The following is a 23,625-nucleotide window of genomic DNA, read 5'->3' on the forward strand; positions in this document are numbered from 1 at the left end:
ACCCTCATATGGAGACAACAACCAACGACACACACACACAGACACACTCTAGCTGGGAGTTGTTGTAAAGCTGTGCAAACATCAACAGTATTTAACACCTTAATATAATTATTTCCCACATCCACACAAATAAAAATAAATTAATCATTGCGCATGCTTACAATCAGCAAACTATACCTAAGGTACCACAATGTCCCTGTCCATATATCTATCCCTTCCACAAACCCATGCATTTCCAGTTTAAACTTACATGCTGTTTCTGTTGCCATTACCTTCCCAGGGAGACAATTCCGTGCATTAACTACTCTCTGAGTGAAATGTCCTGCCTCACTACTGTCTTAACTCTCCTCTTCCTTACTCTCAGGCTTTGGCTCGTGCTCCTGTTACTGTCCATTCTGTTGAAATATTGCAGGAAATTCTGAAATCCGGTCACTTCTACATTTACTTTGTGGACACTTTATTATCTTAAACGTTTTTACCAGATCCCCTTGTAATCGCCTCCTTTCTAATGTATAAAGTCCTGTGTCCTTTCCTCGCTCATCATAGCTTAGATTAGCTAGCTCATGTTAAATTTTGTATCGGAAGTCCAGGTCACATTTTAAGCGTCCTCATTATTGCTGTCGGAGTACACTTTTGCTGGCCATTAATATCCTTGAGAGAAGAACAAACTGGAACGGCACTCTGTTGAAAGCATCCCTCTGCCAGGTTGAACAGTTTACGTCAACTAACCAACTCATTTGCCTCGGTATGTGCGAATCTGTCCACAACTTTTTGACATATTTTGCTTTATATCGTTTTTCGCCCTATCTCTCAATAGTGAAGAATCACTTAATAGACTAGGAATATTATCTGAAAAGGGGCCCAGAAATCACATGAGGGGTAACTGTTTGTTACAAGCTGGCACCCATGCTAGGATTGAACCATGACACCTCCTGAGCAATATTAGCCTGGATGACACTTGATATTTTGATTTGGGACCTCACAGTGGGTTATTTTGTGAAAAAGGTCAATCGCGAAATATCTGATTTTCTCGACAATACAAAAATGTCAATAAAATGACCAATAATTCAGTTACAAACTTATTTTCGGTGTCAAAATGAGCAGAATAACAATACATATTGTAAAAATATTGGTTTATACTATAATATCGGGAAATTTTACAAAGAATGGCAAAAAATACAAAAAAATGCCGAATAATTATTTCGGTTTCACCATAAACATATAACAAAAATTGCAATAACTTCACAAATAAACATCCCATGCATATGTTTTAGGTATCAAAATCATTCATTATTATTCCCTCACATAACAGTAACAGACAATTGGTTTACAACTGTGAATAAGACTGATTAATTACAACAAACATAATCCACCCCCCTAGTGAAACTTAAGATTCGCTGACCGGTAATATTTGTAAGAACATGATATTGATGTCATATAAACAAGTAACCATGGACTGAAAATGCTGCTAATTGCATATGTGCAAGTTTACATGTACATGAAATGAAATAAAAGAATGTCGTGTTTAAGTCACTCAGAGGCCGTTTCAATTGCCACACTGTATGGGTTGTGACACACTCCGTTATTACAGGTACACGCAGCTATGCACTTCGAGTTCTTGGCCCTACAAGAGCATCTGGCAGTTGCACAATTTTTGCACTTGCAGCAGACTATGTCTGTGAACTCGTTTGGCAGAGGATCGTCCACACTGATGTGTGGGTGTAGTCTCCTCGTAACATTCTCGTACCATCCACTTCCAATGGGTGACTCGATTTCAGGGATTGGTACATCTGCCTGGTACCACACCTGAGCCTGGTGGTGTGCGCGTTTGATGTGTTGCTCAAGACATTTTCGAGTTGGTGGAAGCTTTTCTTGGTCTTTGGTGCCCTTTTGAAACATGCGGTATCGCACATCGTTGATGTTAGTTTCGTCCGAAGCTGGTGAGTAAATGCGGCAGAAGAACTCTTCCACACTCCGTATGGTGGATTCTGACAGTGTGCCACGTCCGAGGTCATTAAGCAATGCTCCGTGTTGCTGGAATACCTTCCATGTCGTCTTTTTCCCGTGTCCACTTGGTTGACTGACTGTCACATCCTGTAACCGCATGGTACGCCAGGATGTTAGGCCAGGATGTTACGGTGTCAACTGTATGCCGTGCACAGCCACATAACGCCGTTGCTGCCTTGTGCCAGCTCTCATCCAGAGCTCTCCACTTAATTGTCCCGCGAAGTGTGTGAGCAGTACCAATACGTCGGTGTCCCTGCACGAGACTATGATCCGTTCGTATCCATCCATATAGGCCGCCTTGGCATGCACTATTATACGTGTATCGGCCTCCTTGTGAGATGATTGCAGCTGTTCAACATCAGACCCCAGTGACGATGCTACTTTGGTTTCTTCCTCAAACCCACCTGCAGTGATCGACTCACAAGTGGGTCGGCTCTTTTTTGCCTCCAACATCATTTGATCGCTGAGAAAGTTGGTCAGATTTGCCTTGTTTTCTGGTAAGTCCATGAACTGCTTCCAGTTGGCAGGGAGTGGAATCTCTCTGCTGTCGATCTTGCGCCGGATAGAACGTACTCGCCCCTCTCTCCTTTCCCGGGTCCCAGACTTGATTGATGTCATACGATATCGATCGAAAACCACATCGACTCTTGAGCAGTGCTGATTGAAATGACTGAACACTGATGCATTGAAGACATCAGCCAGATCTCCAAATGACTTTGCCCCCGTTGGTTTTCCAATGGCTTGTACCAATGCCTGACCATCTATGATAAAACATGTCTTAAGCGAAGACACTGGCAGGACCTCGACAGTTACTCCACCCTCCAAGATCTTCCCGAGCGCAGCTTTATTCGTAGGACGTAGGCTTCCTGCCGTGTCTGCCAATGAGAGTGGTACCTTCGAGAAGAATCGAGGGTTTCTTCTATAATATCGATATTATCAGCAGAAAATTGGAGAAACCGGCCTTCGATAAGATTTGGTGGGACAGGAAACTGATCCTTTTTCGTTGAGTTGTCCAGTACGTGCTGCGCTAGTGTGGTATCTACACGTTGAACTTGACTGTAACTGATGCAGTGTCCGGCCTTGTGAAATATGTTCACCAGGTCCTTGGAACGAGTTGCTTGGTGAAGGGTCATTCCTAGCCCAACATGCTTTGGTGTCAGCGCTTTCCCTTTGGAGACGGCATGTACAACATCTTGGGCTATACTGAGAGATAACATCCTTGTTGTGTCATCAACTTCTGTTTCTCCTGGCTCGCCTGTCAGAAGTACACTGAGTAACATGAAGAGACTCTCGGGAATAATTTTAGCTGCATTGTCTGCGTTGACAGAGGAACAGTCGTTATAAGAGGGCGAGTCTCGTATATCTGCTCTTATACGTAGAGCTGTGTGGTGTGATGCTAAGACCTGCTCCATATCCTGATCTACAAATTGACTTGCACGCAAACCATGCTCGTAGCCTTCAGAGGTTGTATCATCTATTGTATCTGTTGTCTCTTTCAAGGCCTGTACAACAATTCGCGCTGGTACGGTGGGGAACAATTGTGCTTTTTGTGGGTCAAGTTGCAGAACGAAGTCGATTTCTCCTTTAAGGAGATCTTGTAGTTTGTACTTGAAATGTGTCCTGTGTTGCTTGTAACTTCCAGCATCAACCTGACATTCAGCCATCAATTCAGAGTATCGTTCCCACACATCTAATAGGCTGTATATTTCTCCCTTGGTGATGCCAATAGAAATCTCATGTGCGACAGTTTTCAGACAAATCTCCCTAGGGTTTGGCTGCATCATTGGATCATGCTCATGGCCAGCTTTTCGTGTGAAGTTGACATAACATTTGAGATGGTACCGTACATCTCCAGCTACGAGGTCGTTCACACAAGCCAATCTGCAGCTCAAGAGAGGGTCAGTCTGAGCGGCTAGAAGCAGCTTTTTAGAGAATGACAGGGATGCTGCAAGTCGGGTCTTGTCTTTGGACGTTTGCTGGCAGAAAACACACAGGTCCGTGTTCAATGGCCACACAGCTGACTCCGCACGTGAAAAAGCTGAATGCCTCAACTCTGTGTTTGCCTCTAAATCTTGTGTCCCAAACCCATCCCTCTCTGTACCCACCATACCCAGTCGTACCCAGCTGCTCCTAGACTCTGTGTCCTTTCCTCCTGACAAGGTGGAAAAGTTTCTGTCAACCCTCGACTCTGATTCTGCAACTGGACCTGACGGCATCAGCCCACGGGTCCTAAAATCATGTTCTTCCGCTCTTTCACTCCCCCTCTCTGTTCTCTTCACCCTCTCTTTTGCTCAAGGTCATCTTCCATCTGCTTGGAAATCTGCCAACATCACCGCTTTGCACAAAAAAGGTGCAAAAACAGATCCCAGCAACTACAGACCAATCAGCCTTCTCCCAATTATCAGCAAAGTCATGGAATCCATCATTGCTTCAGATATGAAATCTTTCCTCTTCTCCAATGGCTTGATCTCTGATCATCAATTTGGTTTCAGACCTGGACACTCCACTCTGGACATGCTGCTTCTGCTTTCTCAACAATGGATGGAGGTCCTCAATGCCAAACAGGAAATTAGAGCAGTCTCCCTTGACATATCATGTGCCCTCGATACGGTCTGGCACCCCGCTCTGCTCACCAAACTCTCCTCTTTTGGTATCCATGGAAATCTCCACGCATGGCTGGCGGACGTCCTCTCTAGTCGTAGTCAACGTGTGGCCCTGAATGGGTTTCTCTCATCTCCTCTTCCTGTTCAGGCTGGAGTTCCCCAAGGCAGTGTTCTGGGCCCTGTGCTTTTTCTGGTCTTCATCAATGATCTCTCTGACTCTCTTGAAAATCCTCTCTATCTCTTTGCTGACGACTCTACTCTCTGTCGCTCCATTCTTCATCCCTCAGATCGGCAGTCTGCAGCCTCCTCACTCTCTGCAGACCTTGACAAATCACAGACTGGGCAAACAAGTGGAACATGTCTTTCAATCCTGACAAATCTCACACTCTTACGATGTCTCTCCGAAAAGACCGACTGGACAACCCTCCCATCCACTTTCTGAATAATCCTCTCCAAGAAGTTCTATCACTCAAGCTTTTGGGTCTCACTATCTGCCATGATCTTTCCTGGAAAAACCACATTTCAAATCTGGCCTCCAAAGCCAGTCGCCGACTGGGCATCCTCCGTCGTGCGAAGTCCTTCCTTGGCACACCTGAGCTTCTCACCACATACAAGGCTTTCATCCGCAGCTCAATGGAATACTGCCCTCCCCTCTGGGCTGGTGCTCCTGCCTCACACCTAGATCGCCTTCACGCTGTTGAAACCAAAGCATTCAGAATCATTGGAATCTCCCGCGATGAAGCTAACTCCAAGGGCCTCTCACTCACTCACCGCAGGCAGGTTGGTGGTCTTTCTGTCTTCTACCAACTCCTCTCTGGCCTTGCCCCCCCCAGCTCTCTCTGGGCTCTGTCCCGCAAATATTCCTACAGGTCGCACAAGATCTGCCTGCAACCCTCTTTTGGTTAAACTGCCAAAATCAAGACTCTCTGCTCACCTTCACTCCTTCATTCCTCTTTTCTCCCGCCTCTGGAACAAACTCCCTCACTCTCTTCAATCCCACTCCACCCTCCAAGTCTTTAAAACAGCTGTTCACCACCATCTCTTATCTTCCCCCATCCAAAACCTTGATCTTTTCTACCCCCGCTAATTTCACCCCAAATCCACTTTTTGAAATACCAACTTTTGTCCTGGAAGTCCTTGGTGTCCTTGTGCTTTATACTTCTCCCTCCCCCCCCCCCCTTCCCACGCCTCCTCCCCCCGGGCCCTCTCCCTTCCACACATCTCCCTGCTCTCGGATGTTGTGTGTGTGTGCTTCCCCTTTTCTCCCCATCTTGTCTTCCGCTCCCTCTTTTTGTGTATTTTGTTTGTCTGGTCGATTTGTTTGTGAAGTTAATGTTAGCTCTTTCACGAGCCTCGATTTCAGTATACAAAAAAAAAAAAAAAAAAAAAATGCCTTGGCCTTGCTTCGCAGTACCTGAGAGGCTTGGTCGCCTGCGTTGGTCGAAGCACCCTCCTCTGCACAGGTCTTAGTTTCAAAAAAAATTCCAATCTACTGAGATGCATCGCACTTGTGAAAGTGCCATAACAGTCTTTGTGATAAACAAATTCAGTGTCACCAGATACAGATTGAAAACTTGCAGCTTCCAATCTCTCCACTACGTCCCACCTTGCATAGTCTTGGTATTTTTTGCGCTCACTCAGTGCATGCTGCACTCTCTCCAGTCCGTTGCTTCCAAGCTTTCTAGTTGGTTTGTTAGACTGTTTCTGACATATAAAGCAAATGTTCCAATTAGTTGTAGTGTCCACGCTTTTTTTTCTCGGCTGTATGTGTGCTGCTGGTTCATGACGCCACTGCTGATCAGCACCTGTTCAAAAGAAAAATACGTTAGATCTAGAAGCTAAAATCGACACCATTTTGATAAGCCAAGATTATTTAACATGATTAACAAAACAAACAACTTTTGGCAACATTAGATATATATTATATCACAAACTGGTTTGTGGTTATGGTACAAATATGTACGGATTATGTATATTTAATTGATATTATATTTGTATAGATATTCATTACGATTTGAAAATGAATAAACAAGAAATATGTAATGAAAAAAGCAAAGCAAATCGTACGCTGTGGTGGGAATGTAACGATCGTTAAACCATGGTACAGCCGACTGTTGCAACAACATTTATGGGGGGTGGGTTATGTTTGTTGTAATTAATCAGTCTTATTCACAGTTGTAAACCAATTGTCTGCTACTGTTATGTGAGGGAATAATAATGAATGATTTTGATACCTAAAACATATGCATGGGATGTTTATTTGTGAAGTTATTGCAATTTTTGTTATATGTTTATGGTGAAACCGAAATAATTATTCGGCATTTTTTTGTATTTTTTGCCATTCTTTGTAAAATTTCCCGATATTATAGTATAAACCAATATTTTTACAATATGTATTGTTATTCTGCTCATTTTGACACCGAAAATAAGTTTGTAACTGAATTATTGGTCATTTTATTGACATTTTTGTATTGTCGAGAAAATCAGATATTTCGCGATTGACCTTTTTCACAAAATAACCCACTGTGAGGTCCCAAATCAAAATATCAAGTGTCATCCAGGCTAATATTGCTCAGGAGGTGTCATGGTTCAATCCTAGCATGGGTGCCAGCTTGTAACAAACAGTTACCCCTCATGTAATTTTTTGAGATTATATTCCTAGTCTATAACAAACTAGATGGTATTCATAGAATACTTACCATGTGCAGTCTTCAGAAGGATTTGGTCCGAGCCAACTCTTCTGGTTTTTCAGGTTTTGTTTTTTTTCTTTGATCCAATATGACTGCCAGACCACGTGAGCTATGACGCCATAAATGTACATTCTCAAGTACAATTGTTGCATAGATCATGCTCAATAAGTTTCAAACTGATCAGACTAAGCGTTGTACTTTTCGACTTATGACGTCATAATGAAGACACAGATGACGTCATCATTACCAACACTTGGAGTTCTTCACAATGAGCCACGTTAAAAAAAATTTTTTACATGGAGCGGTTTTGGAGGTATAGAGATCCAAATATTTTCAGTTTTCCAAGGTGGTGCCCATACCTTTGACGTATGACGTCGTATTTATCACTTGAACATTCTACCTGAGTAGCCGCATAATATTGTGGAAGTTCCATGTAAATCGGACCAACGGTTGCCGAGAACATGAATTTAAAAAATGCAGATCTGTGCACCTGTGTGGCAGTTAAAGAAAATTTAAAATCATTCCAAATGGGAAACGTACTGTTTGTAAGGACTTCATAAAGGACACAAACAACGGGTAAGAATAACTTATGCAACGCGTTAAATAAGGTGGTGTAAAAGAGGATGCATCAACAGCGGTCAATAATATTTTTTCCACGACTTTTAAAATCTTTATTTATTTCAATTTAATTACATACTTGAACACTGAAGAACACAAATCGCCTACTTGGCACTTTCAAAACCCTTCAGTTTAGCAGAACTTGCATCAAAATATTACAGGATTTTACATCATCTCGACCAATCACATTTGGTTGAGATGATGTAAAACTCCGCCCACACTGAAATTCAAACTCCTGCTCAAGACTGCACAGGGTTCTAATGAACCCCCTGGTTTTCAAAAGACTGTGGTATTGTTAACATTTTCAGTTCCCTTTTTTATTCCGGGCCTAATACTAATAGCAGTTGCCGGTGGACGAGCTTTCCTTTGTTGAATGTCCCATTTGTCCCAAGGTTACTCCAATGATGCCTCTCCCACCCCAAGGCGTCACACCCAGGATTGTCTGTTCCGGGGCAGTCGAGCGCACCGGTCGGAGCAGCGCCCTTTCTGCATATACTTGATCCCGGGAGAGCGACCTGAGCTCCATTTTTGTTCTCAATGGCTATGGCCCACGACGGCACGGATGAGTAAGTACAAAATACTATCTTTCTGCTGCCGTTTACCGACCCTCTAGTTTTGTAGTCTTTCTACACGATGGGACTCGTTGGATAGAGCTCTCACAGTGGGAGATATAAGACTCCGAAATCTCATTCAGATTCTCTACACTGGTCGGTCCTCGACAGATCGTATGGCGAACAATCCGGTCACGAACCGGAGCACAAATGAATGGCTTGTTTTGCATGTCGGCCTGACATATTGCTGATGTGTGGTTAGGCATTCCTTGCATGAACCGGGCTTTGTACACTGCTCAGACGCTTAATAATTGTTTCGTATTGATTTGCATTTTGTTTTGCTTCGTTGACTCATTTTGAAGATTGTGCTCCGAGTGCTCCTTCAAACAATCCATAAGGAAATACACCCTTAAACTCCAGACTCTCACTTTGAACTTATATTTTGAGGAAATCTTTGCTTTTTTATATTTATATCCTACAACAGACTGCCGAGTTGACCCCAATGGACTCTGACACTTGTCAAGTACATATTGGACTGTTTGCTCGCTCTGAACTGTTCACATTTGCCGGTTCACTAAGAACAGGTGCATAGGTTCCCATTACATTCGTACACTGTTAATTATTAGCATGAACCTAGGTAACCTTCATGTAATGAGGATGTTTCTAGTTCTTAAAACTTCATTAACAAATACGAAAAGGGTACCCGTCTCCGACGAGTTCCTGATTGTCTCAATTCAGTTGACAAATTTTTTGGAGTGTGTATTGGTAGAAACAGGAATGCAATGTAAAGTGATGATGTGGACGGTAACAGGTGGTACCAACATGTTTACGTTGTACACAATGGCGGTACGCTCAGAAGAACAACTATTGTGATTTAAAAAAAATAGATACTGTGGCGGACACAAAAGCCCACTGGCGCGAGGGCATCATTCCGCGCACCAAGTGGGCGGCGGCCACGCCCGAGGGGTAGGCGTGGCCGCGGGATATACACCGGGCGCGCAGCCCAGAACGCTGGAGTGTTACAGTGGAGCTCTTGAATAAAGACTCTTACAACTTACCGCGTTGTCCGCTTCCTCCTTGCTTACAAGCAGCGCGTGTAACACCGCGCTTCATTGGTGACCTCCGACGTTCTGGTCAGCCGTCACTGACCACCCGAACCCGCCACAGCCATGGCAACCAACGCGGTAGCGATAAAGCTCCCCGAGTTCTGGGAAGCTCAGGCGGAGATCTGGTTCCTGCAGGCCGAAGCCCAGTTCAGGCTTCGACGCATCACGGCGGACGAGACACGCTACTGCCACGTGGTCGCCTCCCTCGGGGCCGGCGCGGCCGCCCGCGTCGTGTCGGTCCTGAGGAACCCACCGGCCGACGGCAGGTACGAGGCGATCAAGCGTCTCCTCCTCGCCACGTTCGGCCTCACGGTGGACGCACGGGCCGATCGCCTCTTGGACCTCCCCGAGCTCGGTGACACGCGACCGTCGGTCCGAATGGACCATATGCTGTCGCTCATGGGCGACGAAACCCTGAACGCTCTATTCCGGGCGTTATTTCGACGCCAGCTGCCGGCACGAGTACGCCTCGCGTTGGCCGGTTCCGCGACAATGGAACCCCGTGCATTCGCGGCCGAGGCCGACAAGTTCTACGCGGCTTTGGACACGCAGGCGAGTTTCGGTGCGGCCGTAGCGGCTCCCGAGCCCGAAACTGCTGCGGGTGCCCACCCCTACTACGCGACGCACCGCGTAGCAGCTGAACCTCCTGCGGGTGCCCACCCCTGCTCCGAGGGGCGCCTCGTGGCAGCCGCCACGCCCCGCCCACCACCACCGCGGCAACCGCGGCCTCCGGCTTTGCCGCAAACCTGGTGCCATTTCCACGCTAGGTTCGGCCACGAGGCTCGGCAATGTCGCCCGCCGTGCTCATTCGGCAGGTCGGGAAACGCCCGGGCCGGCCCTCGGTAGTGGCACTCAGCGCCGGCCGATTAAACAGCCTCCTGTACATAACGGACACCTTATCCGGGCGCCGTTACCTGTGCGACACGGGAGCGCAGGTGAGTGTCGTTCCCGCCGGTACGTCCGACAAGCAGTCCGCGGGCTGGGGCCCCGCGCTGCTTGCTGCCAACGGTACGCCCATTCGCACGTACGGAAAACACTGCCTTTCTCTGCGGTTTGGGGGGCAGGTTTTCCGATGGTCATTCGTGACTGCCGACGTGCCTATGGCACTGCTCGGCGCGGACTTCCTCTGTGCCAATGGCCTGTTGGTCGACGTCAAGCACAGAAGGCTTGTCCAGGCTGAGATGTTCAGCTCGTTCGCTTGCGCGCTGCCCGCCTCGTTGAGCAGCTCACGGAGCGGCTCATCGAGCGGCTCGCCGAGCGGCTTGCTGAGCGGTTCGGTTCCGGCCAGGTTCATCTGCACGCTTCCGGCAGCGGACAAATTCACCCGCCTCCTCACCCGTTTCCCGGCCCTCACGAGGCCCACCTTCTCGGCGGGGACCGTCAAGCATGGGGTGGAACATCACATCCCCACCGCCGGGCCACCGGTCTACGCCCGGGCACGCCGCCTCGAACCGACGAAGCTCGCGGTTGCTAAAGCCGAGTTTGCTACGCTAGAGCGGCTCGGCATCGTGCGGCGCTCCGAGAGCGCTTGGGCGTCGCCGCTCCACATCGTGCCCAAGCCCGGTGGGGGATGGCGACCGTGCGGGGACTACCGCTGTCTCAACGACGCCACCACCCCCGACCGCTACCCCATCCCCCATATTCAGGACTTTTCCGCCCGCTTGGCGAATATGTCCTTCTTCTCGAAGGTGGACCTCATACGCGGTTACCACCAGGGTCCCCGTCAGGCCGGAGGACATCCCGAAGACGGCTGTCATGACGCCGTTCGGTCTTTTCGAATTTCTTCGGATGCCCTTCGGTTTGAAGAATGCAGCTCAGGCGTTCCAGCGCCTCATGGACAGCGTCTTGCACGACTTGGATTTCGTCTACGTCTATCTGGACGACATCCTCGTTGCAAGCGCGTCCCGCGAAGAGCACCTACACCATCTCCGCACGCTCTTCGAACGTCTGGGCCAGCACGGCCTGATCGTGAACCCCGCCAAGTGCCGGTTCGGTGTTGCCGAAATCGACTTTTTGGGGCACCGCGTCACCAGGCATGGGGCCGTACCCCTACCGGCCAAGGTGGAGGCGGTGAAGGGGTTTCCGCGCCCCCGCACGATCAGGGGGCTCCAGGAGTTCCTGGGCATGGTAAACTTTTACCACCGTTTCCTGCCCCGCATCGCCCAGCTCCTGCGCCCCTTGCACGAGGCCCTCCGAGGGACGCCGGGCAAAGGTGGTCACCTGGACCGAGCAGATGGATGCGGCGTTCATGGGCACGAAGCTCACCTTGGCTAACACCACCATGCTCGCGCACCCGGCGCCCGATGCACCGATCGCCCTCACCACCGACGCCTCGGACTACGCGGTGGGAGCGGTGCACGAGCAATGGGTGCGTGCAGCTTGGCAACCACTGGCGTTCTTCAGCCGGCAGCTTCGCCCGCCCGAACGCCGGTACAGTACCTTCGACCGCGAGTTGCTCGGGCTCCACCTGGCGGTCAGGCACTTCCGCCATCTGCTCGAGGGCCGTGCGTTCACGGCCTTCGTCGACCACAAGCCACTGGTGTTCGCGATGGGCAAGGTCGCCGAGCCGTGGCCGACCCGGCAGCAGCGTAACCTCTCGGCCGTGTCCAAATACACGACGGACATCCGGCACGTCGCGGGGAAGGACAACCCGGTGGCGGATTGCCTTTCCCGGTCCGTTGCCCACGCGGTCCACCTCGGCATCGACTATGCCCGGATGGCGGCGGACCAGGCCGCCGACCCCGGCGTCCAGGCCTTGTGGACCGCCGTTACGGGCCTCCGCATCACCGAGGTGCCGTTCAACGGCGTGGGCACGACCCTCGGGTGCGACGTCTCCCTCGGGCGGCTTCACCCCATCGTGCCCGCGGGCTGGCAGCGCCGGATTTTCGACTCCATCCACGGCCTGTCCCACCCGGGCACGAGGGCCTCCCAGAGGTTGATCACCGACAAGTTTGTCTGGCATGGCCTCCGGAAGGCCGTCCGCAGCTGGGCCAGGACGTGCCTCGCGTGCCAGCGCGCGAAGGTGCACCGACACACCCAGGCCCCATTGGCCCCGTTTGCGGTGCCGGAACGTCGGTTTGACCACGTTCACGTGGACCTGGTGGGACCTCTGCCCCCCTCGCGGGGTTTCACCCACGTCCTGACCATGATGGACCGCACCACCCGGTGGCCGGAGGCCGTGCCTTTGGCATCAACGACGGCGGCGGACGTCGCGCAGGCGTTCATCGCCACCTGGGTCGCCCGGTTCGGCACCCCCTCGGACATCTCGTCCGACCGCGGCCCCCAGTTCACCTCGGAGCTCTGGGGGGCGGTCGCGCGGGGGCTTGGGGTCCAGCTGCACCGCACCACGGCCTACCACCCCCAGGCTAACAGCCTGTGCGAGCGGTTCCACCGCTCGTTGAAGGCCGCGCTCCAGGCGACCCTCCACGACGGCGGCTGGGTTGACAGGCTCCCCTGGGTGCTGCTGGGCCTCCGGACGGCGCCCAAGGACGACCTGCGCGCATCCATGGCAGAGTTGGTCTTCGGGCAACCGCTGCGGGTGCCGGGCGAGTTCCTCCCCGACTCCACGGCACCATGGTCCGCAGCGCAGGAGCGCTCCGCGCTGCAGGAGACCGCCCTGACGTTCGGCCCGGTGCCCACGGCGCACCACGGGCACCCACCTACACACGTCGCCCCGGAGCTTCGCACCGCGGAGTACGTGTTCATCCGGCACGACGCCCACCGGACACCACTGCGGCCCCCGTATGACGGGCCTTTCCGCGTGCTGGAGACCGGGGTGAAACATTTCACCTTGGACATCGGCGGCACTCCTGACCGGGTCTCCATAGACCGCCTCAAGCCGGCCCACCTCGACGTGGACCACCCACCGCCGGTGGCTCGGCCCCCGCATCAGGGCCGCCCCCCGGCGGGCGGACCCCCAGCACCGCCCGGCCCCGCCGGCACGCCACCCCCCGAGCCTGCACCCATCCCGAGTGCAGCCAGAGGCATCCCAGCTGGCATCCCTGCACCCTGGATGCCGCCAGTCGCCAGAGGGCGCTTCGGCCGGGTTATCCGTTTGCCCCGCAAACTGGCCCTCCAGGTGCGCGGGAATTCTGGGGGGGCGCGTGTGGCAGACACGAAAGCTCACTGGCACGAGGGCATCATTCCGCGCACCAAGTGGGCGGCGGCCACGCCCGAGGGGTAGGCGTGGCCGCGGGATATACACCGGGCGCGCAGCCCGGAACGCTGGAGTGTTACAGTGTAGCTCTTGAATAAAGACTCTTACAACTTACCGCGTTGTCCGCTTCCTCCTTGCTTACAAGCAGCGCGTGTAACACCGCGCTTCAATACTGTATATATATATATAAACGGAGAGAGAGGAAGACAAATGATGAATTGCAAAAGATGATGGGAATAGAGCCTGTGATTGATGCTGTGAAGAGGAACAGGTTGAGATGGTTTGGTCATGTGTTGAGGAAGGATGAAAGTGACTGGTTGAGAAGAGTGATGGAAATGAATGTAGAAGGAAGTAGAGGACGGGGAAGACCGAGAAAGACTTGGCAAAAGATGGTGGAAGAAGAAATGCGGGCAAGGGGGTTAACAAGGGGAGATGCAGAAAATAGGGCAAAATGGAGAAGATTGTCATGGGGACCGCAAGGCTAACCCCCGCTCTAGCAGGGAAAATGGCCTTAAAATGCTTGTTGATGTTGTTGTTGTATATACTAGGGCATTGCCCGTACTATATCTATATCTAAAATTATATCCCCCCCCTCTATTTACATGAAATGGTTTGGTCCAAAGCGAACGGCTTGCGAGTACGGTGACAATCCCCCCCCCTCTATTTACATGCAATGGTTTGGTCCAAAGCGAACGGCTTCCGGAGTTTGGTAAAGAAATCGCCATCGCGTGCACAAACGCGCAGGAAAGCGAATGAATCGCAAATTCGGTTTTATTAGTTTTAAAACATAGTTTAACGCCAACATAGTTTGCAAACGTGAAATAAATGAATACGCTCTCAAATGTGCCATCCGAGGCAGAGTGTGTCCTCCACGTTCGGCACACGCGATCGTTCGCTGCTCTCTGATTGGTTGAATCGTTTTTTGGACATAGCTCGGTAAGTAATTGTCCGATTAATATGAAACCTTGAAAAGGCACATCCTCGGGTCCCCAGCAATATACCTGGCAAGTTAAAAGTATATCGGACCCGTGGTTGTCGAGAAACAGCGGTCACAGACAAACAGACGTACAGACGTACAGACGTACAAACGTACAAACGTACAGACAGAGATTACTGGAATTATAGATAGATATATATACCGAGTTGTCTGTGTGTGTGTCCACGTTTTATTCTGAGATGGCTGAACGGATCTTCATCAAACTTTCAGAGGTTCATCAATGAGTGCCTGGGAGTGTTTTAGGCAACAACAACAAAAAAAAATTGGAAAAAAAACAATTCGTTTTTTTTGGAGTTAAAAAAAAATAAAAAATAAAATAATAATAATAATAATAATAATCGCTCGATAGTGCCGAAGCCTTTTAAAATTAATGACAGTTATATACAAGTACACATTCGCATAAATAAATACAAAACAATTACCAGAGATTTGAATACAAATAAATCAAACAATTCCGGAAGTGTTCGGATTTGGTAATACGGCTTCTTCTTCTTCCTGATCGGCATCACACTTAACTCAGAAACGTGAGCCACATTCACTCAGAAACGTGAGCCACTCCCCTTCCTCTCCTGCCTCCCCCCCTTCCCTTCCCTCCCCTCCCCGCCTCTTCCCCCCTCCCCTCCCCGCCTCTTCCCCCCCTCCCCTCCTCCTCCTCCTCCCGCTCCCCTTCATTTCTCTTCGCCACATGGGACTTTTCTCTCTGCCATGTGGGACTTTTTTCTATGCCATGTGGGACTTTTTCTATGCCATGTGGGACTTTTTCCTTTGCATGTGGGACTTTTTCTATGCCACATGGGTCTTTTGTGTTTTCTCTTTGCCACGTAGGGCTTTCCTCTTTGACACGTGGGACTTTCCTTTTTGCCATGTGGGACTTTTCTTTCTGCCCCGTGGGACTTTTCTCTCTGACACGTGGGACTCTTTCTATGCCATGTGGGACCTTTTCTATGCCACATGGGACTTTTCTCTTTTCCATGTGGGACTTTTCTCTTTTTCTACCTGGTACATTTTCTGTGCAACATGGGACTTTTCCCTATGCCACGTGGGACATTTCTCTATGCCACGTGGGACATTTTATACACCACATGGAACTTTCCTCTTTGCCACATGGGACTTTTCTTTCTGCCACGTGGGACTTTTCTTTCTGCCACGTGGGACTTTTCTTTCTGCCACGTGGGAGTTTTCTCTCTGATAGGTGGGACGTTTCTCTCTGCCATGTGGGACTTTTCTCTCTGCCATGTGGGACTTTTCTCTCTGCCATGTGGGACTTTTCTTTCTGCCCCGTGGGACTTTTCTCTATGCCACGTGGGACTCTTTCTATGCCACGTGGGACCCTTTCTATGCCACATGGGACTTTTCTCTTTTCCACCTGGTACATTTTCTGTGCAACGTGGGACTTTTCTCTATGCCACGTGGGACATTTTCTACGCCACATGGAACTTTTCTCTTTGCCACGTGGTACGTTTTTCTTTGCATGTGGGACTTTTTCTATGCCACATGGGTCTTTTGTGTTTTCTCTTTGCCACATAGGGCTTTCCTATTTGGCATGTGGGACTTTCCTCTTTGGCACGTTGGACTTTTCTCTTTGGCACGTGGGACTTTTTTCTTTGCCATGTGGGACTTTTCTCTTTGCCACATGCGACTTTTATTTTTGCCTTGGTCTTGGGGGCTCTAAAGGAGCATTATATCAGTGGCACAGCCATGCCCCCAGAAAATGAGGCAGCCAGGCAGCCACAGGCTGCAAACGAATCCATCACTAGGTCCCCCCACCTTTTGTGGAAACCCCCTTTGTGGAAGGGGGAAATTTAAGTCGCGACAAACTCCATCGTGTGACCCTTAATCGGCCTGTTAAGTTTGGTTGAGATTGGATAAGTAATGTCCTGTCACCCAGTGGTTAAGACCACTGGATGACGAATGACCTTAATTCTGAGGCTCGTAGCCAAAACTGGCAGTTGGTCCGTCGCGCGCGGGTGGGAGAACCAAAGCGCTTACCTGAACGGAAGCCACACGGGTTTATTCTCAGACCCACAAACAAATAAACACACATGACAAATAAAATGCAACAATAATGAATTTAATGAAAATAAATGTCAGGGATAAAAAAACGAAAGGTGAGGTATGTCTAATATTTTCTACTAGAGGATCCTCCATTCAGACACAAAGGTGAACAAGGGGAAAGATAAAATAATTTTTTTTATTGAGTCGGCCGTTATTCTGCTCTGGTCCAAAATGCGTTGAGAGGCTTGTTGGTTGTTGTCGCCTGTGTAGCCACTTGCATGGGAAGAGCTCCGACAATGGTGCCGAAACCCCACGTCGAAAACGCCCAGGCACAAAGCAAACAGTGAAACGGCCCTTCCTCGTTTCTACCGCCAAACGCAACATGGCTCTCGCTCTCCTGAAAAGCACCGCAGTCCAACAACACCCCTGTCCACCAACGTTGAAAAGGTTCCACAAAGCTCCGAAACGTCTCCTCACAAGAGAGAGAGAGACAGAGACAGAGACAGAGACAGAGACAGACACTCTTCTTCCTACCTCCTCTCAGACACATAAACAACTTAAGCTCCAGTTTCCCTACTTAATACATTGAGATTTCTCCTGCGTGTCCACAGTACATGTTACATCTATACGATCCTATATGGTATTTCATCATCTACCCCACAAACGTAACAGTAACGACCGAATGTATGATGGTCAGACAGACAAACAACAAATTGCGTATTTTAGTCTGGAAGGAAGATTTCAATACGATTTTTTTTCTATTAACAATCTCATATTATCAACAAATGCTGGGCTATGCCAGTGTTTAAAATCTTTTATTTAGCTAGAGGTCCCAAATTTGTGTGTTGCCCTAAAAACTGAATGGTGACAAAGAAAACAATTTTGGCTCTGATGTTTGACCATCAGTTAATTGGTCAGGGAAGAACGGTGAAAAGCAGAAGCTTCTCATGCAATTTGTTTATGCAATAATTGAAAGTGAGTGATCACGGTGTTCCCTGCCATGCCTGTGTCCAGAGACAATGGGAAAGTAAAAATTCTGAACCCACACCTGGCATATCTCCAAGAAGATGTGTTGTACCACCTGGGAATGAGCAACACTACACATGACCTTCCGGCAATGTTTGGTGATATTAAGGTCTATTCTCTTTTTTTTTCTCCTCATTATTTCTGTGAAAACCCTTGTGTTTTCACAGTATCAGGACTATGTATTTAATGCCAGCACAGTATTTCGAAAATGTTCTGATGCCATCTATGAGTAATCATATTTATTAATAAATATACTTAATAATGATGGTGTTTCGTGCCAAAACGGAGAGGTAAACAGTAGGTAAATATAACCTCAAGTGGGGAACGTAACCTTTTCTTAAATACGAAGATAATTGGTTTGTAGAAGATAATATAGCAACGGGTTGCTGTCTTGGAGAACTGGAGAAAAGGGCATGAAGCAACAGACCCAGGTTAGACAATGCTGCAGAAAATATGAGGAGATAAAAGAGTGAAGTTCATTTCTAACTGAATGAAGTTACACAAGGAACTTTGAGGAGGAGGAGGCCATATGCCCCATCAAGCCTTTATGGGGGGTCCTCCTTGATGTGGGAGTAGCCTTGGGGGATTCTCAAGTATGTGCTACTTGTGAATGTCTGCAGCTGTAGAGGAAACCAGAATAGGGTTTGAAACAGAAAATGGCTTACCTTCTGTAGCGTTTCTTAGTTGCTTCATGCAGATTTATTTGGCTGCAAGAGCATGAGGGTTAGTTTATATAATCCTAGCCATTTGGGGTAATTGATTAGGTGAGAGCTGATTGGTTATTCCCTCCAATTATGGGTGAGAGCTGTGATTGGGGTTGTATATCTCCTTAGGTATACACTTAGGGACACATCTCACCCTCCTCTCTCTATCCCCCTGCTTTTCTAGCCAAATAAAGCTGCCTAATTTTTATAAACCACTGAATTATGGGCATCCTTGGGAATTACTTGTGCACTAGTAAGACAGTGTAAGTTTGCCAAATACAAGATCATACCATACAAGGCGAATTCAAAAGCACTTTTATGATCCAAGCTGTGCATTTTTGTTTCGAGAATTATCATGCCCCCTAGGTATTACGATCATTTTGGTTGATTGCATATCTCACCACAACTTGTTTCTGGGTTTTGTTCCTGGGGGAATTGGACTATAAATTGCCCTCCCTGGGGCAGTTATGAGGGTCTCAGATCAGAATCAAAGGAATATGAGTAATTGTTGCATTTCAGATTGTTGCCACATATTTTATCACACATGTAAAGTAATTTTACATCGCTTATAGCTGGTAGGACAAAAAAGCCAATCTCAGAATAGTTAATGACAAGCCTCTTTAACATAAACGTGTGTGTGTGTTTGTGTGTCTTTGGTCTTTATCTCCATATGCAGGTTTCAAAAGGTGGAACGGAGCCCTCCCAGGTCTCAAAGTATCCAGCTCCATGTGCGCGAGCATATATGTGCGTGTGTGCGCGTACACGTGTGTAGGTATAGGTGTGCATACGTGCATACAAGTTGCTGTCGTTGGCTGCTATCTCCACACATGGGTGGAGTTCAGGAGATGGCATGGAGACCTACCATGTCTCAATGTTTCCAGCACCTCCGTGTGTGTGTGTGTGTGTGTGTGTGTGTGTGTGTGTGTGTGTGCGTGTGTGTGTGCGTGTGTGTGTGCGTATGTGTGTGTGTGTGTGCGCGCACGCATGCGCGCTCTACTTATGTTTCTCCACATCCTTGAATTACAAAATAGGTATTTGCTTTCTTCTCAGAAACTACACACGCAATTTCGATGAAACTTCACCACAACCTTCATCACCCGTGATGTACCAATGTTTGTTCAAGGCATTATAAAAATTGGGGTCTGAGGAGGTATATGGGGCTGAGGAAGGGTGGGGGTTTTTTTTGGGGGGGGGGGGGGGTTACCCCCCAAAATCCAAAATAGATATTTTTTTGTTTGTTTGTTTAAAGTCTTATGATTATGTAAGTATGATTCTACATGCTGCCCTGTCTTCTAACAACCATTGAAATTGGTTTAAAATACCTTTAGTCAGTGCAGTGTACTGTTTATTCTACCAGGTGAGGGCCAGGGGTATTGTCCCTATGTTTGTCTGTTTGTTTGATGTTCGTCTGTTAGCAGGATTTCTCGAAAACTTAGGGACACATTTGGACGAAATTTGTTGGACAGGTCACAGGTCGAGTGTGTGACAAGGACGAATTGATTAGATTTTGATGAAGATCTGGGTCTCGATTCTATAATTTGAAGTTATTCTTCACCATTGAAAGATGGGGCCAAAAACGATATGTTGGTTAGGTAACCTAGGGGGTTAGGTTGGGAGGGTTAGGTTAGGTTGGTTAGGTTAGGTTAGGTAGGTTGGCATGATATCTCAAAAAGTTGTGGATGGGTTATGACAAAACTAGGTGACAGAGTTGGTTAGGTAACAAGAACAAGTCGATTGGATTTTGGTTCAGGTCTGTATCCAGATTGGGTCTATCAGTGATTCAGTGGGATACAAAACATAAACTGTTCAGCCTGGCGGAGGTACGTGCCCTACAGAGTGCCATTCTAGTTTTGTTTTTTTGTTTCCCTTATTCCCTCCCCCATTTCAAAAGAAAATACTGACATTATTTAAAGTCTTTTATGCTGCAGTTCTCCCATTCTTTGAGCCTGCAACGTTGGTGATGTGAAGCGTTAGCAATTTAACATTTTCTGTCCTGTTTTGATATTCCCATTGAAATGAGCTATTGCCATGTTGACATGTGTATGCGTATGCATGCTGGGTGACAGTTTGTGTGTGTGGGTGGAAGCATGTGGCGAATGAAAGCATTTGCAGACTTCCTAAGAGGTGAACTGGGTCTGCCCCGGGATGAGGAGAGCCAGCGGAATTTATGTGAGGGCACGGATCGGTATGCCATGTACAAAGTGGGACCAGTGCTGTCCATTAGTGTAAGTATATGGACACAGACACTATGGCTCTTGAGTACTATCCACTACAATTTAAAGGGTACATGACATGAAATAGGTTGCTTTTGAGTGTTGATTTGTACCACACTGAAAAACATTTGTCATATGGATCAATGTTATATTTGTGTAAGGAAAAATGTCTCATCTCAATTTGCACGGAATTTCAGCACGACAAAATTCTTATTTGCACGGAATTTCAGCACGACAAAATTCTTATTTGCACTGAATTTCAGCACGACAAAATTCTTATTTGCACTGAATTTCAGCACGACAAAATTCTTATTTGCACTGAATTTCAGCACGACAAAATTCTTATTTGCACTGAATTTCAGCACGACAAAATTCTTATTTGCACTGAATTTCAGCACGACAAAATTCTTATTTGCACTGAATTTCAGCACGACAAAATTCTTATTTGCACTGAATTTCAGCACGACAAAATTCTTATTTGCACTGAATTTCAGCACGACAAAATTCTTATTTGCACTGAATTTCAGCACGACAAAATTCTTATTTGCACTGAATTTCAGCACGACAAAATTCTTATTTGCACTGAATTTCAGCACGACAAAATTCTTATTTGCACTGAATTTCAGCACGACAAAATTCTTATTTGCACTGAATTTCAGCATGACAAAATTCTTATTTGCACTGAATTTCAGCACGACAAAATTCTTATTTGCACTGAATTTCAGCACGACAAAATTCTTATTTGCACTGAATTTCAGCACGACAAAATTCTTATTTGCACTGAATTTCAGCACGACAAAATTCTTATTTGCACTGAATTTCAGCACGACAAAATTCTTATTTGCACTGAATTTCAGCACGACAAAATTGTTATTGTAAAGTTTTTCTGAAAACATGCTGACCAAGTCTGTCTAAATAATGTGGAGCAATATGATGAAATATGCAACAATCAAAAAGCGAGAATGAGCTATCCACGTTGAGTGAAAATGAAACAATAGGAAAAGACAAAGGCAATAAGATATTATCGACGCATCGGTCCGTTTTGCTAAAATGGAGCCGCAGTGATTGTAGCTTGTAGCATTGCCTTTGGCAGGGAAAACTGTCGCTCAGCAGAGTCAGAAGCTTACGCCAGAGGTTAAGTGAATTACCAGCACAGACTTGTGATTTCAGTCATGCCTTCGCCTATTGTGTCCGTCAGCGCCAAACTGCATCCCCAATGCCCCGCTGTTTGTACATCGCTTTTTCACCCCCTGTAACATACAGGTAGTGGACAAAAAAAATGGAAACGCATGGGTAAATGAGGGACAAGCAATGGCTTCCACTCAGGAGCCACGTTAATTAAACAAATAACATCCCAGCATGCTTAGGGTCATGTATAAAAATGCTGCACAGACCTGGTTGCCTATAATTATGGCTAGCATGGCTGCAAGAGGAGACCCTACAAATGCCCCCATCCACAGAGCACGTGTGCTTGCCCAATGGTTTGATGAACATGACACTGATGTTATCCATATGTCATGGCTTTCTCAGTCGCCAGATCTGAACCCAATCGAGAATTATGGGATATTCTGTAACGACGCCTGAGATAGCGTTTTCCACCTCCATTAAACAGGTGTGAGTTGATTAACTTTCTCGTGGAAAAATGGTGCCGCATCCCTCCTGCAGAATTCCAGACACCGGTGGAATCTATGCCATGGCGCATACAGGCTGTGCTGGCCGCACGTATTGGCCCAATGCCCTATTAAGTGACTTTCCATTGGTGTTTGCATTTTTTTTGGTCCACTATCTGTAGCTCTTCCATGAGCCCATATTGTGCCCACAAAAAGTATTGATTTGCATAATTTTTTATTCAAATAAAAAATGGAGGCTTCCTCCCCTTTAAGTGGTTGGGTATACTTTTGGATCAATTTATGTGACCCTCACACAACTGGGGATTAAATAACCTTACTCTTAAAGCAACACTGTTTTCATGTTCGTTTCTTTTCAAAAATACAAAACACACCATCATTAAAAATGTAATAATGCCTGATTGGCATCGTCCATTTGTCAGCCACTTGCCAAAAAACAATGTTGTTACCCACTGACCAAGTAATACATCATAGATCTGAACCCACCACTTGTGGAATGGACATACAATCTCCTCTTCCCTTTCCTTCCTTATTTATGACGCATTACATGTCGGGTAATGAGATAATAATTGCTTAATTTTCCTGGGATGTGGTGTAATGGATCTGTTCGGAAGCCACAGTGTGCATTACTTACAGCTGTATGCAATCTCACGGTAAACATTACACTGCGGTGTTAAAGGCACGCGTGGCCGAGGCAGAAAAAAACCTAGATCGGAGGGGGAAAGTTTCTGCCAAATGTGAAAACGCTATATTGGTAGAGTTAAAAAAAACAACCTATTCGATGTTAATAGTTTTATTGAAGGCAATGTTCAAAAAATAATTAATTAATTACCCACCCACCCCTACCTTTGTGCCCATTCATTACCCTCCCACCCCCCTCCAGCACGGCATGGGCGTACCATCCATCTCCATCTTGCTGCATGAGCTCTTCAAGCTGCTGTATCACGCAGACAGCCGCAACGTCTTGATTTTCCGCATTGGCACCTCGGGGGGCATCGGTAAAATGCTTCTCAGCACTCTCATCCAGGTCCTTACTTTTTTCAAGCAAAGTTTTCTTTTCCTAACTTGTACCTGCTTAGAAGATCGAATGAAATAAATGGGAAGATAAATCCTCTCTCTCTTCACAATAGTAAAGTAGGGCCAAATTTATTGCACTTAACATGTTAACTTAGGCCACAAATGCCACCTTGTGATGGTGTTACGGATTCGTCACTTCCGTTGTTGTGGTTTTCATCCCCTTGAAACATTTCTGGTTCTATGTAGTATTATTATTATTGTTTGAGGGAGATGGCCATTATTATTGTCACAAGGTAAAAATGTTAATGTTAAAT

General features: G+C 47.4%; 1 protein-coding gene across 3 annotated transcripts in view; it reads left to right on the forward strand.

Moving 5' to 3' along the window:
• Positions 1–431: 431 nt before the first annotated feature.
• UPP1 (uridine phosphorylase 1) overlaps positions 432–23,625 on the forward strand; it is a 42,611-nt gene continuing 19,417 nt past the window's right edge. Inside the window, exons 1-5 of one of the 3 annotated variants that reach the window (XM_078785940.1) lie at positions 432–745; positions 8,342–8,484; positions 17,738–17,858; positions 20,520–20,678; positions 23,178–23,292. In XM_078785940.1, the coding sequence (XP_078642066.1) occupies positions 8,456–8,484; positions 17,738–17,858; positions 20,520–20,678; positions 23,178–23,292 (424 nt within the window). In that variant the 5' untranslated portion in view covers positions 432–745; positions 8,342–8,455. Of the gene's footprint in view, positions 746–8,109; positions 8,208–8,341; positions 8,485–17,737; positions 17,859–20,519; positions 20,679–23,177; positions 23,293–23,625 lie in introns of those variants that run through there. The other 2 variants (XM_078785939.1, XM_078785941.1) reach the window with 2 other exon arrangements.

Source organism: Myxine glutinosa, chromosome 10 (genome assembly GCF_964187855.1).
Source record: "Myxine glutinosa chromosome 10, kmMyxGlut1.1, whole genome shotgun sequence".
In the NCBI taxonomy this organism is placed as follows: Eukaryota; Metazoa; Chordata; class Myxini; order Myxiniformes; family Myxinidae; genus Myxine; species Myxine glutinosa.